At 44.5% G+C, this 18362-nt stretch overlaps 1 protein-coding gene across 2 annotated transcripts in view; it reads left to right on the top strand.

Annotated features, from left to right (window-relative positions):
- cadm1b (cell adhesion molecule 1b) overlaps nucleotides 1–15383 on the top strand; it is a 222185-nt gene extending 206802 nt beyond the window's left edge. For both annotated transcript variants that reach the window (XM_048265644.1, XM_048265643.1), the window contains 2 exons: nucleotides 13486–13614; nucleotides 15215–15383. In XM_048265644.1, coding sequence (XP_048121601.1) covers nucleotides 13486–13614; nucleotides 15215–15333 — 248 coding nt within the window. In that variant the 3' untranslated portion in view covers nucleotides 15334–15383. The remainder of the gene's footprint in view (nucleotides 1–13485; nucleotides 13615–15214) is intronic.
- The last annotated feature ends 2979 nt before the right edge of the window (nucleotides 15384–18362 follow it).

Below are 18362 nucleotides of genomic sequence, written 5' to 3'. Positions count from 1 at the left end.
AGACTCCTGCACTGGTCGCTGTGAGAATGTTTCAGATGTGTAATTTTCTCTCTCGGTTCTCGGCACTAGAAAGGGTCTGTCTCAGTGTGAGAGGAGGGTAATGGGAACTGCTGTGAAATGAAGGGGAAAAAAAGAAATAGCACAAACAAGGATGGAATGAATCTGTTGTGCTATACATATGGGGGCATCTCATGGGTTGGTGAACCTCTATCCTCTACATGCTGAGTGCTTTATTTATCCTCAACATGCAGACCGCTTCGTCTTTTGGCCACAACCGCACCATCATAGGTCACTGGCTGTAGAAGCTCTGGATTATTTCATGAGGCACGCTGTCATGGCGACTCTATTACGACATAAGTAGCCTCTCTGCTGGGGGCATTTCCTGCTCTGTCAAAAATTAACTGAATGACAAGCCAAAACCCCCTCCATCTGTGGCTCCGAAGCATATCAACATTCCCAAATATCTCTACTACGGAAATAAAAACACACTCCCACGTCTTTCAGTCCTGAAATGTGATTAGGTTAAAAAATGATAATGTGTGTGTGTGTGTGTCTGAGTAGAGTCGTCATACCCACATTGTTATTTCCAAATGGTTATTAAGTTACTGCCTCAGTCCAGAAGGCCTCCACGAGAACTAGTATTCTCACTGCAGTGGCCTCCCTGTGCCCCGAGTTACACACACACACACACACACACACACACACACACACACACACTCTTACATTATGACAAACATCGCCCCAGCAATAACCTCTATTATTATCCCGCACAGGACTATGCAATTGGAGTGTTTGTTAGTCATGATTGCTTTAGCATGAGCTCCCATAGTGCTACTTGCAGAGCGAGGAGAGCATCGGCAAGCCGAGGCCAGATTCCTGACAGAAATAGACACGATGGGATTCAGGAGGAAGTGTGAACTTTCCCGCTGACTTGCTTGTTGGAACGCGAACATAACTTTTGCATGTTGGCAGTATCACACCATTGGTGCCAAAGATAGGCCCTGCAGTCAGTGATGTGCAAAAATAATTCAGCTGCTTGATTTTTTATCAAGGATGCAAGTTTCTTCTTCATAGGGATGTAAATGACAGTAGCCATGCTTTCAACTCCTCTCAGATGCACTCCCCACACAACATGCACTGGGAGCTTCGTTAGGGTTTATTTATTTATTACTGCCAGTATCGAGTGTTTAGATATATTGCATCAGGAAAGGCAGCATGCAGGCTCATTAAAAAAAAAAAAAAAAAAAAAAAACGACACGTTTAAGCTTCACAAACACACACACATGTGCCATGTCATAGACAGTTCATGCTTGTTAGCGTTAGCGGTTTGTTTGATTGTTTTTAAATGAATGTGTGAAAGGCATGAGGAGAATTGGCAAACAACGGGTGCTGAGATCAGGGAGTGTGTGGGAGACTGAACAAATGCTCCCAGAACAATGACAGAGACAGCCGTGAAGTGACTGCCATGGAGATGAGCGACTGCTAGCAGCAGTAGCATTGGGTATAGGGTGGTAATAGACAGGAAGAGAGTAGCTCTACTGAGCATGCTCAGTACACATTTCCTGAGGGTATGGGGGTGTCATGACCATGGAGAGTGTCAGGGGGCACACACACTTCCATTCAGTCAGCACTGGCATCTGTATGTCTACAGATGCCAGGTGTGTGGGAGGGATGTCTATTGAGCAGTATGTGTGTGGGTGTGTAGGTGTGTTAATGTGTGTGTGGGTGAGTGCATTGACAACGATTTATGTTTCTGAGAGTGGGTACACTAACTATTGAATGCCCCAAAACAGGAAAAACCCATGTTCATTAAATAATACAAACTCCTAGCTTCACATTTCATGACATAACTTCTAAGCATTACTGACTTTTAAATCTGCATATTGTTTAGCACTTTTGTCCATCTTGATACAGTATATATTGGTCAAGGAATGTTATACTTGTGAGCAACTCACAGCCAAACACAGCACATAGTTTGCATTCAGAAGTAGCAAAATGTTTGCCAATAACTCTGTATCCAAAAGAAAGGAACTGAGAAAATCTGTATAAAGGATGCCTTACCATGAACCTTTCAACGCTAGTTTCTTCCAGTTAAGAAACGTATCTAAAATCAAGCCTTTCCTGACATTTGTAAACTTTGAAAAAGTAATCTATGCCTTCATAACTGTAACTCCTTAGATGTTGGTCTCAACCAGGCCTCACTTTCCCGATCGCAACTGGTTCAAAATGCAGCAGCCTGACTCTTAACTGGTACCCATAAGAGAGAACACATCTCTCCCATCTTAGCTTCCCTTCACTGGCTCCCTGTCTACCATATGATTAACTTTAACATTTTGCTAACAACCTTTAAATGCTTGAATGGCAAAGCCCCCAGGTATCTCTCTGACCTATTACATAAATACTCCCCTGTAAGAAATCTTAGATCTTCTGATTTACTTCTGCTGACTGTTCCCAAAGCCAAATTTAAATGTAGAGGAGACCGTGCATTTGCTGCTACTGCCCCCAAACTCTGGAACAATCTCCCTCCCCACATTAGACTAGCCCCTTCTCTCTTTTCTTTTCAAATCCCATCTCAAAGCCCATTTTTACTCTATAGCTTTTATAGCCCCCCCCCCCCCCACACACACACACACACACACCAACAACACTAACATACTTTAGATTTTAGATTATTACCTTGAATTTACTCTTAGCAATATTAATTTGGGGTGTACTCTGTATTATTATTATTATTATTTTATACCATTATTTTAGTATTGATTTATTTTTATTTTATTTTACAGCACTTTGGTCAACTGTTGTTGTTTTTTAAATGCTACACAACATATCTGTTATTTTACAACAACATACAGTATCTGCTATTTTGTAACTTTTGTAGCCTATGTTAAATATCATAGTGGGGTTTTCATAGTGAGATTTTGTCAAAGTAGGTAGTATGTCAAAAATTAAGAAACACTGCCCTTAGGGAATTAAGGTAAGATACAAAAGAAAAACAGACACACTTGGAATTCATTTGCCTAGACCTTACGCTAGCACCGGATCATGTGTGTGTGTTTGTGTGTGTGTGTGTGAGTGAGGTGTGTGTGTGTGTGTATAAGCATCTGTGTGTATGTTTTTATCAGGTGGTATTAATGTGTGTGTTTGTGTGTGTGTGTGTGTGCACGTACCTACCTGTATTTGTGTGTATCTGTGGGTGAGCGTGTGTGCATTCTTTCAGCCATGTAACGATTGGGTTCCCTAGGCCCTAAGAGACTGTGAAAATAAAGTCTTTGTTGCTCCTCCAATTGCAGGTGCTACCCATGAACCGTTATCTGTGGTGTGCGTTTGAAAAGGCCCTGTATTCAGCCTCTCCTCCCTCTGTTCCCAGAGCAGCTCTTTGTCAACACCAAATGCTTTCACTCCTTCGCTTCTTCTATGCCACAAGGTCTAGAGCTCCTGCACAATCTCCCATTCACACTCACTCTGCTATTCTCCTCCATCTTCACTAGGCTCCCCTCTTCAGGGGCCTATCCGCTCTCGAATGCCACAGCCGCGTTTTCATGTAGCGATTACTTTAAAGAAAGGAACAAAAAAATATATATGTTGGTATCCTCATTATAACAATGCACACTAGGCGGTTTTTAGGTTATAATGGTGAGTTGGAGAGGGGCTGTGGGGTGGTTCTAAAGGTCCTCGTTCTCTGGGATGAACACACACACGCAGGCACGCGGGTGGGCAGACACACACACACACATACACACAAACGGGCGTGCTTGCGGCGCTCACGTGACAGCGGGAGACCTTGAGGCTGAAGAGTGTTGGTGCAAGGGGCTGAGAGATCCAGCCTCATTAATGCCCTGCCAGGTAGGAAATGTAGTAATTAAATGTTTTTTAATTAACATTTCATTAAACAATAATTTTGTGGTTTAGCACATACATTTAGTCCTCCCTTGCAATACATTTGGGTTTACTTCAATAAATGTAATTACATAAACAGCAATCTAATGTAGGTATAACACCAGTGCAGAATATCATGCAAATTCAAAAACACTCCCACTATTCTCAATTCCTGTGATGTTATTTTATTTTATTTGGCTGTCTGTCACTTTAGACAGGACCAAGGAGAGTCACAAGAATAAAAAAAGCTTCAATGACAAAGTCCAACAACAAGCTGTTGGTGTAGAACCTTGAACATCTTGAACATCACCTTCAAGTATGAAGTTTCAGGAAGTCTTGAAGTTATATGGCAACCGAAGTGAACGAAGCAAAGTTCTTTTTAGACCAGATAGTGAGGTGTGTGTTATATAATTGGTAATTAGGAATATAACTGTTTAAATGTAGCCTTAAACAAACAACCTAAACAAACCAGTATAGCAAACTAAAACAAGTGAGATTCTAGTTTTTAAAAAGGATTATTGTACACATTCAAACATAATAACATGGTATGAATCATCTCAGAAGTTTTTGCACATGACACAAACTAAAGGACAATAGTATTAGAATAGAGAGTGAGGAGGTGTTGTTTTAAAATAGATATTTTGCTTAATTGTGACATTTATTTGGGTATTTTTGGTTAGTGAAGAGCACATAAACATGTTGCCGTCATAGCAACGTGAATCCTCAGGAGTCAGTGCCTGAGTTGGGCACGTTTGTCACAATGCTATTCATAACACTGTTACCAATCTCCTGCAGAGGACCGGGCATCTGACCAACACTTTATGGGTATACATACAGTATCAAGATAACGCCGCTGTGATACTATGGAGATCAGTTTACAGAGATAGTGTATGAGACGCCACAGTTTACAAAGACAGTACCGGTATGTACAGTAGGATACTGAAGTTAACTAGACTAATGTTAAGTAGGCTTATCTATATAGGGTGCCGTTTGTAAAATTGGGCATATTGTGTTTTATCCAGCACAGTTTTAGCACATTTATTGTTACAACATGTAAAAAAGAGCGCTACAATTTAAAAAATGTTCACACATTTACAGACAAATTGGTCTAAAAATGACAATATCTTTTACTAGGATTACTGCATAACAAACACTGGGAACCAAGTCCTTGTGGGTGGAGACATTCTTCATAAAGACACATGTTTATGAAGACATAATAAGAGCTGGGAACAATGTTTATTCAATGTCAGCTTCACGATTAGCTGTCTGATAATGTTGTCAAGCCAAAGACTCATGTCATCTATCACCTTTGGCTGTTTTGTTTCTTCCCTGATACTTTTCTTAGAATGTTATCAGATAGAGACCATCAGCCCTGCATTGCTGTGCTTCAACTCGTAGGTAACCTTGCACAATCAGCTCTTCACCTTCTTATTCAGGATTCTATTCCGGTTCAAGGATAAGCAGTTGAATTACTCCAGTATTAGAGTTGCCATTGTGTAGTGCATAGTAGCAGAGATGCTTCAGAATAGGCTTTGCCTCTGTTACTGGTAGTAGCTTTGTTTAGAATGAATAGCCTCCTGTCAGCCAATCAGAAAATAGAGTTTCTTGTCTTTGGAGGATAAGTCTAAATATTTGAGTAAAACAGACCTGATATTTGTTTAAAAACAGACAGGTTTGAAAGATATATTTGAGTAAAAGCATGCAAGTTTGAATGACATTGGGGTAGAAGGATGGAATGACTTATTTGAGTAAAACCAGACAGGCTCTGACTGATATCCCAGTGAAAAGCAGGAAACGTGTGTGTGTGTGTGTGTGTGTGTGTGTGTGTGTGTGTGTGTGTGTGTGTGGTAGCGGAATGAAAAACAGGCTGAGATTATGTATGACATGAGAGCAAACTGCGGAGGCGGAGTGCGGTTCTGGAGTGGAAATCAGACCTGGGCCAGATGTGGGCCTGATCCCAGATGCACACGGTGGGTGCAGGAGAGGGGGGCTGGGGCCCGTGGGGGCACTGATGGTTGGTGAAGATGGATGTCCTTGTAGCTCAACTAAAATGCTGAGGATGCAGGGTGTGTGTGTGTGTGTGTGTGTGTGTGTTGATTATGCATGTGAGTGCATTTGTTTGTAAGGTTGTATGAATGAATGTTTGGTCTGTGTGTTCAGCTGACTTATGAATGTGAATGCATGACTGCATTTTTTTATGTGTGTGTGTGTGTGTGTGTGTATGTGTGTGGCTGTGTGAATATAGTTTGTGTGTATGAGTACCCTTTCAGCTTTTCTTAGGCAACAATGACTCGGGTGTATGTGTGTGAGGATGCCTATGTGTACACATCTGCTTGTGCATGTGTGTGTGTTTGTGTGTGTGTGTGTTCAGTGTCTGTAGGTGTGTGGGTGTGGGTGCAAATGTGTGTATGCAATGTGTGTACAGTGTGTGTGCATGTGTATGGTATGAGTGTGTGTGTGTTTGTGTGTGTGTGTCTGGTGGCTGGCAGCTGGATGAGTGCCGACCTACGGTTTTAATTAGTCACTTCAGCAGCACACATTCAAAATGAAAAAAATATAAACCACTCTCCAGCCTGCAGCACAACACACACACACACACACACACACACACACACACACACACACACACACACACACCCTTTCTGCCTGGATATGTAAATCAAAGTAGAAGTCCACTTCTATTTCCCAATACATTCCAATGTCTTTCATGGGGAGCCCAGTGCCTGTTTGTCATGTGTGGTGTGTCTATTAAATGCTGTGTGTGTGTGTGTGGGGGGGCAGTATGCCTCCTCTGGTGTTTATGTAGGGAAGTGGGAAGTGAAGTGTAGTTTTACAAAAGAGATTGATAAAGCATTATATTCCTAGTCAACACTGACTAGCTATTGTTGCCAAGCTATTTAAGGAGTGGTGGTAGTCATACAAGATTTAACGCAACATCTGGTATAAACCCCACCAACTTTTGGTTACCTATCCAAATACAGATATTGATGTCACTGTCACTTGTAACAGAGACTTCCTAATGAGGAGACACAACACTCAAAAAATCCTCCATAGAAATCCATGGGGTTTAGTTCGTAACGCCAATATGCCAGTTCTCTACACATATCCCACCCCTTCCGCGGCCAAAAGTCGGTATACGTGAATACATCGTGCCAATCATGTGATGTGTTGTGAATACATCGTACTAATCATGTGTTGTGATCTCGTCGCTGGAGCGAGGTTGGTGTTGTGAAGTCTTGCGCACGCACAGTTCTGCCCGGAATAGATGCCTGATAAGTGCCCAAATTGCGTTGCAATATGGCCGCCGAGTGGAGGGACTTGCCTAAAAGGACTTTGCCTCTAGTGTGTGTGTGTGTGTACAGTTTTAGTGCGATGTTTCTTAACTGGTGGGTCGGGACCCAAAAGTGGGTCTCAGAACTTGTGGTAAAACAGATAACCCCTTTTAAGTGCTACTTTATCAGATCTAATATCGGACTTTTATTTTGATCAACTTTATATGTATGTCAGTCGTTGCCATGGACATAGACAATGTTAACTATTGGTCTAAAATCTTTTTCATTTGTTCAGTTATACTCCATATATCATTTTATTAACTTTTCTTATAATATATAATTTTCTTATTCTCTAATATTCATGACAACTTAAATTTAAAGAGATGGTGGTGAACACGTTGGCGCAGCCTGGGGTGTGTGCAGAGCCAGGTGTGGTTGTGATCATGACACACACAGACACACACAACATACAGTTAGCTGCAGTGGACATTGGACTGAGCAATAACCACCCCCCATGCAGACGTGTGTGTATATGTGTGTGTGTGTGTGTGCGTGTGTGTGCGTGAGTAACGCCTCATGCATTATAAAGGCTTTTTATTGTCTCCTGGCGACATTTCATTAAATCAGAGCTCCTCTCTTCACCTGACCTGCCACACCTCCATTTAATTCTGAATTACATGAGAATATATTAGCTCAGGTTTTTTCCTCTGTTCCTCCTGCTCTCTTTCTCTGTTGCTCGGCCTCCACTGGCCAGAGATGGCCTTAGCCGACAGCTCATTTATCTGATGGTGTCAAAAGCAGAAGGGGAGGGGGGAGGGGTGGCACTTACAGGGCTAGTGTGTGTGTGTGTGTGTGTGTGTGTGTGTGTGTGTGTGTGTGTGTGTGTGTGTGTGTGTGAGTGTGTGTGGCTCTTAACACTTTTATAAATATCTGTGTGTGTTTCTGTCCCCATGTCTGTGTCTGTGTGTATGCGTGTGTGTGTGTGTGTATGTGTGCTTCTGTGTGTTAGGCTCAGAACTTGTGTGTGTGCCTTTGTCCATGAGTGTATGTATGTGTGTGTGTGCGCGTGTATCTCAGTGATTGTGTGTGTTTGTGCCTCTACTTGTGTGTTTGTGCGTGGGCGCCTCTGCTTATATGTATGTGTTTGTGTGTGTTTGTGTGTGTGATTGTGCATGTGTGTGCGTGCACGTGTGTGCGTGTGTGCCTCTGTTTGTATGTGTGTGTAAGAGTGTTAGAGAGGGGTGTCGGTGGATGTGGTTGGTTAGCTGGATTGAAAGTGACAGGCTTTTCCGCGGCCCGCTCCACTTATGGGGCTATGCTAATTAGCGTCCTGCACTGCCACCGGCCGCTCCTCTCTGCTGCGCTCTGCTCCGGGGAAATGGCCTGGGCAGGGAAACGAGCCAGAACCGATAGGAGTTACCACCACAGCCCAGCCGGACCGGAACCCTGACAGATCCAACCGGGATAGGCACAGAGCCTGCATTTGCATGTTTATCCAAGACACAACCCCCCAATACAAGACAAGAGCTCATCACACACACACACACACACACACACGCACACACACACGCACACACACACACACTCACGCACACACACACACACACACACACATGCACACACACACACACACACTACTATGGGGTAACTTAGAAATGTCCTTGTTTTCAAGCTAAATGTTTGACCATTAGAATTACACCAAAATATAGTGCAGACATTAATTGTTTATGTTGTAAATGACTAAACCGAAGATCTCAGACAACGCTGTGTAATGTCCCTTCCACAGCAGAGCGTTAATTGGTTTTAACCAGAAAAGTGGGAGGAATAGAGGAGTGGGAGGCATCGGTGCACACCTAACAAGCGATCAAATACATTAGGGAGTCTAGTTTGAGAAGCAGACACCTCACATGTCCTCAACAGGCTTTTAAATTGTACCACCTCACATGTCCTCAACAGGTTTGTTAAATAGTACCTGCAAAAACACCAGTGTTAACATCAACAGAAGAGGTGCCTTAAGGATGCTGGCCTTCTGGACAGGGCTATAAAGGGAAAAGACAATTATCAGACACACAGACTACAAAGACAACAGAATCACAAAAGGAAGAACATTCATAAGACGCCAACCAAACGCTGGAGGAGCAGTTGACTCCATCTGCCTAGAATGGTGGAGAGAGTGTGGTGATCCGGGGGTGCTTTGGAGAAGATACAGTGGTACATTTCAGGATAAGTGTGGTCTGCACACTGCAACTGCTCCAAAATATAAACTTTATTAATTTAAAAGCAACGTTTCGATCCCCTTGGATCTTCGTCAGGCAGTAGAAATGCCTGGATGCCTGTGAAGATCCAAGGGGATCAAACATTGTTTTTAAATTAATAAAGTTTATATTTTGGAGCAGTTGGTGCAGACCACACTTTTCTACTGTCTGACACTATTGTCTGGCACCTGCAGAAAACTTTACTTTGGATGTGCGCACCCACTCTCCGAAACATTTCTACAGGATCAAATTGAAGAAAGAAGGCCGTCACCCCAGTGTGCAACACCTGGTGGACAGTGTTTGATTAAAGCCAGGCGTGCATTCAAATTCGCAAACAGTGGCGAGCGTTTGCAAACAATTTTCCGTTAGCCTTGAGTTTTCGGCGAACGTTTGCAAACAATCGCAAACAGTCTGAGGAGTTAGTTCTCCGCGAACATGCAGTGGAACTGGACGTGCGTTTGACAAAGGCAACAATGCAATTACCATTACAATGGAATGTTAACACCAAATCGTTCAAATGTAACTGTTCAAAGAGAACAGGTTCACCACAAATGTTCGCCACTGTTTGCCAAATTTGAACGCACCTCAGTTTCCTCTAAAAAGAGGACAGTGACCCAGAGCACAGCTCCAACCTACATTTACATATTTACATTTATTCATTTAGCAGACACCTTTATCCACAGCGACTTACAGAGCAAGGAATTCCATTTAAGCTGCAATGCAGAGACGTTAGGTAGGAATTACTACTGCATCAGTCAATACTGTTACTAGAGAATAAGAGTGCAGACGTTATAATCACTAGACAAAGTGTGGTAGAAGGAGAACGTGGTAGAAGAAGGAGGTGGAGGAGGGAAGTACATAGTAAGTGGTGGTGTGTGTGTGTGTATGAGAATAAGAGTGCAGACGTTATAAGCACTAGTCAAAGTGTTGTAGGAGGAGAATGTAGAAGAAGGAGGTGGAGGAGGGAAGTACATAGTAAGTGCGTGTTAGGTGTGTTAGGTTATAACCTATGTAAGAATTGTGTAGTGATGTAGCAGTCAGCTGGCATTCTGTCTATAATGGAGTGGAATGGACATTTGTAAGTGACCCCAAACTTTTGAACAGCACACACACACACACACACAAACACACACACACAGATGAAGGACACTCCGGTGATGTTTCTCTGACCAGACGTGCACAGCTCGACCATCTGCTCCTGAGCTGTGTCGGCAGAAAGTGGAGACCCCCAAACTCATACTCTGCCTTTAGGATAACAAGGCGCATTAGTGTTAATATTGCATGATAACTTATCCATAAAATATAGTCCAGTCAGAAGCCTGTGTTTATTATGGACAGACTGGAGACATTCATAGATGTTTCATGAAAATCAATTCCTCATCCCTGTTCTCCATCAGGACCGTTTGATTTGGGAGCAGATTGGAGATATTGATGGGCAATTTAATTCCTTTTAATGCAGCAGAACCTGGGTCTTCGTGCCTACAAACCCCCATTAATGTGTGTTGTCACGGATACCTATGCTAGATCAATACACTTCAAATATTATTAGGCTGCAGCGCAGAGCCTCTCTGCTGAGGCTCCTATTGTAATTGAGGTATACCTTTCCTTCAAAAGTGCACTAAGCGCTGCACACTTAATCCTGTAGCCCAACTGGATCGATCCGACTTTGACGATGACTTGAGAGATTGCGTTACCGAGAGCACAGTTCTAATGTAAGAGAGAGAGAGAGAGAGTGATGCTCAGGGTATACTCTCACCTCTAGAGTGAAACACACACACTATAGGGCTGAAATGCTCCGGCAAACAGCCACACACACATACACACACATTGTAGGTTTATATGTATATAAATTAAATTTCGATTTTATCTGTTTTAACCGTGAATGAATTTACTCTACTCTTATCCTTTAGGCAAGTTAATCTCTATCTCTCTCGAGTAGCCTTTTAGTTTATTTAGATTTGCCTGAAGGTAAAAGAATTACCATAAGTAATACAACAGAAATATAAATGATCATATGTTATTTAATTCTGGGCCTGGGGACCCTGGAGTCAAAATGTCATCTGCATTTCAAATGTAAGCGCTGAGTGATCAGAGCAAGCACACAGCGATGTGTCGGTCAACGCTTTGGCCAACACACACAGTACTGCCACAACTACACAAACTAATGGAACAAGAGATGTTCTTGCTCAATGCGTGTACGTGAAGGTTCTGATTGAACTGATTGAACATAATTGACTTTTTTATTCCAATCAAGTGCCATTCGTGTTTGTGTCTTGATTTTCATGAAGCCTATTTTTAAGTGGAGTTAAAGTGGAGAGGATAGTGGTTGGTTTTGTAAGCCCAAATAGCTGCGTATTTACACTTATCTACAAGTATCAGCTTGCAACTCGGCCTTGAGTTTTACTGTGAAAAAATGCTTTAATACTAACAATGATTTATTTTATTTTTTAAAGGACAAGTGTTCCTTTACCACTCATACTTTTACTCTTCTATGGATTCTTTGTCTTAAATATTTGTATGTATTTGTAAGACGGCCTTGAGATGTAATCAAATAACATTCCAAAGCAACAGCTGGAGCACATGGTTGAGTGTTACATGGATTTTTAGAAAGTCCTGTTCATCTGTCCCTCAGAATCTCACACACAGTTGCATCACCTCTGGCATTTCGCTGGATCGGTCAGACTGCAGAGCTCCCTCTGTGCTCCCTGCACCTCTAGCTGCTGAGCCTCAGCAGTAGGCCAATGAGGATGGGCAGAGTTAATGTGTGTGTGTGCGTGTGTGTGTGTGTGTGTGGGGGTGAATGCAGAGTGAATGTGCTTCAGTAGTTCAATGAGGATGGGCGGAGTGAATATGTGTGTGTGTGTGTGTGTGTGTGTGTGTGTGTGTGTGTGTGTGTGTGTGGCAGAGCAAATGTGCTTCACTGTAAACACTAATGAGCATCGTCAGCTTTACTGGCCAGCAGAGTCAGTCACTTAGACTCTACACAGGGACCACACACACACACACACACACACAAACTCCTGGTGAATGCTGATGTGGTCAGTGGTGGAGAGAGGACAGCTCTACCCTGTGAATCAGAGGGCAGACAGCTCCCTCTTATTCTGGATGGACTCAGACTGGCAGTGAGGTATCCCTGCTGGACAGTGCCATCAGCCTGCTCTGGTACACTATATGGACAACATCATTGGGGCGCCTGCCATCACACCCACAGGAACCTCAATGGCATCCCTTTTCTAGACATTAATAATAAGGAGTTGGTTCTTATTGGGTTCTTATTGGTCCCCTCTACAGCTGTGACAGCTTCCACTCTTTTTGTTGAAGGATTTCCACAATATTTTAGAGTGTCTGTGAGATTTGGGAGAATTGTGCCCATTCATTTAGAGAGGTATGTGTGAGGTCATGTGACCACCCTCTGCTCCCCCTGCTGTCTGTGTAGAGGCCTATGCATCGACTGTGGGGTTGTTGATTGACTGATTGCACCTGGAGTGAGCGTGGTCTATATAAGCCTGAAGATCAGCCTCACTTGGGGTCGAACTCTCTCTGACATTCTGACTCTTGCACTCACACACATCAAGACTTTCCTTCACCACATCTACACACATCCAGACACGCAACATCCACTCATTTGCACACACACTTTTCTCTTTCCCATCTGCTCACACATCCATTCTTTCAAACTCTACTCCATCATTGCCAGCATTGCCATCTTTCAACTGCAACCAGAAGCCTTATCATATCCCCTAGACACAGTTTTTTCCTGTTAGTAAATAAAATTAGGTATTGAAATTGCATTTGGTGTTGGCCTCTATTTCATGTTTGCTGCCCACACGAGCCTGGGCCGTAACAGGTCAAAACTTAGACATGGTATTGAGTAGACTGTAGAGCATGCACTCTCTTTGCTCTCTGTCTCTGTACAGTATCTGTGTGTGTGTGTGTGTGTGTGTGTGTGTGTGTGTGTGTGTGTGTGTGTGTGTGTGTATCCTAAAACTCATACATGCTGCTGATATAAAACAGTGTTGAGTAGATGATAACACCTCTCTCTCTCTCTCTCTCTCTCTCTCTTTCTTTCTCTCTGTGTCCAGATTCCCGGGCTGGGGTGGGATCTCCACAGAAGATCGACCACGCCGTGATTGGAGGTGTGGTGGCTGTGGTGGTCTTCATCATGCTCTGCCTCCTCATCATCTTGGGACGTTACTTTGCCAGACATAAAGGTGCCAGGGCCAATATCATCCTCCTTTGCGCCAACCAAACATGCCACACCAAATTACCATCACAAAGCGCCAACCAAACATGCCACACCAAATTACCATCACAAAGCGCCAACCAAACATGTCACACCAAAACACTATCACAAAGCGCCAACCAAACTTGTTACATGCTAATATCAAACTATTACCAAACCAAACTTATCATACCAGGCACATAATCTATCTATCTATCTACTCTTTCTCTCTCTCAAATACAATATTGTATTGGATGTTGTTATTAGCATGGGCCAAAGATGCCATGGTTTGAAGATTGATTCAATAAATGGAGTTTAAACTCTCCCTCACCACACCTCTCCCTCCCTCTCTCTCTCTCTCTCTCCCCCCTCCCACCCCTCTCCCCTCCCCCCACACCTCTCCCTCCCTCTCTCTCTCCCTCCCTCCCTCTCTCCCCTCCCCACCACTCCCTCCCTCTCTCTCCCTCCCCCCACCCTCCCTCCCCTCCCTCCCCTCTCTCTCTCTCTCTCCCCCCTCCCCACTCTCCCACCTCCCTCCCTCCCCACACTCCTCTCTCCCCCCCCTCCCACTCTCCCTCCCTCTCTCTCTCCCCCTCCCACACCTCCCTCCCTCCTCTCTCTCCCCCCTCCCCACCTCTCCTCCCTCCTCCCCTCTCCTCCCTCTCTCCCTCTCTCTCTCCCCCCCTCCCACTCCTCCTCCCTCTCTCTCTCTCTCTCTCTCTTTTTCTTTCTCTCTGTGTCCAGATTCCGGCTGGGGTGGGATCTCCACAGAAGATCGACCACGCCCGTGATTGGAGGTGTGGTGGCTGTGGTGGTCTTCATCATGCTCTGCCTCCTCATCATCTTGGGGGCGTTACTTTGCCAGACATAAGGGGTGCCAGGGCCAATATCATCCTCCCTTATGCCTCAACCAAACATGCCACACCAAATTACCATCACAAAGCCAACCAAACATGCCACACAAATTACCATCACAAAGCCAACCAAACATGTCACACCAAACACTATCACAAAGTACCAACCAAACTTGTTGTGCTAATATCAAACTATTACCAAACCAAACTTATCATACCAGGCACATATCTATCTATCATCTACTCTTTTCTCTCTCTCAAATACAATATTGTATTGATGTTGTTATTAGCATGGGCCAAAAGATGCCATGGTTTGAAGATTGATTCAATAAATGGAGTTTAAACTCTCCCTCACCCACCTCTCCTCCCTCTCTCTCTCTCTCCCCCCTCCCCCTCCTCCCCCTCTCTCTCTCCCTCCCACAACTTCCTCCCTCCCTCTCTCTCTCTCCCCCCTCCCACTCTCTCCCTCCCTCTCTCTCTCTCTCTCCCCCTCCCACACCACTCCTCCCTCTCCCACACCCCCTCCCCACCTCTCCCTCCCTCTCTCTCTCTCTCCCCCCCTCCCACTCTCCCTCCCCTCTCTCCCCTCCTCTCTCTCTCTCCCTCTCCTCCCTCTCCCCCCCTCTCCCCCTCCCACTCTCCCTCCCTCTCTCTCTCTCTCCCCCTCCCTCTCTCCCTCCCTCCCTCTCTCTCTCTCCCCCTCCCTCTCTCTTTCTCTCTTCCCCTCCCCCCCAGGCACTTATTTCACACATGAAGCCAAAGGCGCGGATGACGCAGCAGACGCCGACACGGCCATCATCAACGCTGAGGGCGGCCATAGCAACTCCGACAACAAGAAGGAGTACTACATCTAACCAGCTGGGGGCGTTGTGGCCCGCACTGGACTGCGAGTCTTTCTGGGGGTGGTGGCGGTTGGCGGGGGGGGGTCGGGAGGACTGGAACCTGAATGCCGGGGGAAGGGGGGGGGGGCGTAGTGGGGTTATCGAAGCGATATGAGACAAGAGGATGAGACAGCTCCACCATCCAACACCCCCAGAAACTGCTGGTGCGAAGTTTCTTTGTTTCGTTTTGTTTCAGCCATTTGCAGGAAATTTTGTGCCTTGTTGTATTTATTTCTCTATTGTTTGTTTGTTTTTTGTCAGATTATATATTTTTTTCAAAATGTTGGCCAACATTTCCCAACTGTCAACCAACCAGATGCTGGATGTACTTTAGGCATTAGGCTTTCACATGTAAACATTCACACACAGTTATGCACACACACACACACACACACACACACACACACACACAAACACACCCTCTCTCTCACACACAAACATGTTTACACACATTTATTCATGCAGGCAGAAAGAGAAAATCACACACACATATACACATACACATACACATACAAACACACACCACACACTCAAGCAAACAACCATATAGACACACACACACACACACACACACACACACACACACACAGTTTTTCTCTGCAGTCCAGACTGCAGGTTTGATTGTCTGCCAGCCTGTCTTCACAGTTATAGCTGTAGCTATAGGTGGAGCCGTCGTTCACTATATTCAGATTCTCTCGACACAAGAAGTCTAGTTTGGTTTTGTAAGTGCTTATCAGCGTAGAATGTCTTAGCCCTGGAACCTGTGTATCATAGAGGAGAGGTTGCTGTTTAGTGACCTTATTGTCCTGTTGCATTGAACAGACCTAAACCAAACCCATTCAGGGGTTAGCTTGAAGCATCCATCCTTTTTATGACCATTACACAAAATTACTGAGCGTTCTCTACTTACAGCCAATTGGTTTCCATGGCAACGACCCCCAACAGGTCCCCCAGCAAAGCGAAGCATAAAGCTATGACCTCAGACTACAGCATCCCGAGGTTCATATGTAGTCCTACTGTCAGTTCAGAGCTTTCCACACTAGTCTTTCCACACTAACTAATGACCCTCACAAGCCTCTAAGCTAACCTCTCTGTAATGTCTCTGTGTTTGTGTGTGTGTCTGTACGTGTGTGTGTGTGTGTGTGTGCATGCGTGTGTGAAGAAACACTCAGATAGTTGTATAAATGATTGGCTTGTGTGTGTGTGTGTCCGTTCATAGGTTAGGAGGTCATGCTATCTCACATCCACTCTGTGTATGCAGGCTAGCTCAGTGGTCCGATATGTATTTCATAAGTGAGTTGGCAAGCTGTGGCAGTGCTGTGGCCACCACTCATCCAGCACTGGAGCCGAAGGGATATTGAGTACGAGTCATGAATGAAACATTGCTCTAGTGGTCACCCTTACGCTCCCTGACCCACACGCTGACACACTATAATGTGCTAGATAGGTGCTACATGTCCATTGGTGGGCGTACTGTGTGGGCTGTTAGATTATGATCTGACCGTAGACTGAGCAGAGAACGCCGGTGCTCCCCAGTCCTCTTCCATGTGCCCTCTACAACTACATCCTGCTGACCAGCAATCCTGGTCCATCATGGCTGGTGAAAGATGAACTCCAAGCTCAGAGCAGTCTGTGTGTGCTTGCTAGTGCCATTGCCTTGCTTCTCCTTATCACAGTGCAGTCTCAGTCCCAGTGGCTCTCTCTCAAAGTAGGGATCTATGAAGATGAGCTTTCTTATTCAGCCAGGTACAGGACCACCCTACACACACACACACACACACACACACACACACGTACGCACACGCGCACACGCACACACACACACACACACACACACACACACACACACACACACGCGCGACGCGACCCTGAGGCATCCATATTCCCTTCATATACCAGGGCACTTGACCGTGTGTAATCCCCGACCAAGCCTTAAAAATTTCATTTACACACACATCTCTGAGGCCGGTAACGGGCGCTCTGCTCTGTGCTCCCCTACCCCCACCACTCTCACCCTGGCCCCCCGGCCCCTCGGCCAGATTGATCAGCTCGACGTGGGCGAGTGACTGGCTCATATTTCTGTTCGGGTCGCTGTAACATCGGACCAGAACACGGCTGCTGTCCTGGTGTGTGGCCAACCCTGCAGATGCTAGTGTTCAGTGTGTTTGTACAAACGCTAACAGCTACAAATGTACTGTACATGGGCATTTTGTATTTTCTCAAAATGGCATCATCGATATTCCGCAAATTTTATTATTTGTTTGATTTACTTGGAACCTGAACCCCCTAAAATGTTACAAAGTTTGAGCTTTCAAAAAGATAACAGGTGATAATATGGATGGCAAAAAAAACTTAGCTGTGGGAACAAGCTAGCGTACCAATTACAGTGCTAGATGCTGTTACAATGTGCTAGTGCCATGAGAAGGCGAGCTCCAGCACTCTCCGACAGGACGTAATTAACACTGTGTAGAGAGCAACATGGACCGGGGACACAGGCTGAGAAATATCTCACTTATATTAGCTGAACTGGACTAATTTGCGAGTTGAACTTGCTGTCTATATATTTGCTATATGAACTATATACATAGAGCAGCAGGGTTGTTTTTTAACAGCCATAGAGTTTTAATGGTTGTTCAAGTGTATGTGAATGGTTGAATATTAAAGCTATGGCTTTTGTTTATTGTTTTTCTTTGGTTAAATATTGTTTTTTTTTGTTTGTTTGTTTCTAATGTGTAAGATCCTTCAAAAATGGTTTTAATTGTGCCATTTCCTGAGGTATTTGTTTGTGCTTGCTAATTATAACCAGTCATTTCAAAAGCATTGTAGCTTCCTCCGCCCGCTCAGGGTGGCATTGTGCAATCTGAACAAGCATTATAATGTTTTTTTAAAGCTTCCTATTTGATTGCTGTGTCTTCTGCCCTATTGTACTCTGGTAATTAAGGACTTTAGAGAGTTAAGTGGAAAAATATTTTAACATGCTTTTGTTTTTTTCCTCTCCCAAA

The sequence above is a fragment of the Alosa alosa genome, chromosome 16, assembly GCF_017589495.1.
Source record: "Alosa alosa isolate M-15738 ecotype Scorff River chromosome 16, AALO_Geno_1.1, whole genome shotgun sequence".
In the NCBI taxonomy this organism is placed as follows: domain Eukaryota; kingdom Metazoa; phylum Chordata; class Actinopteri; order Clupeiformes; family Clupeidae; genus Alosa; species Alosa alosa.
Note: the sequence above shows the minus strand (reverse complement) of the source record. Positions and strands in the feature narration are given on the sequence as shown.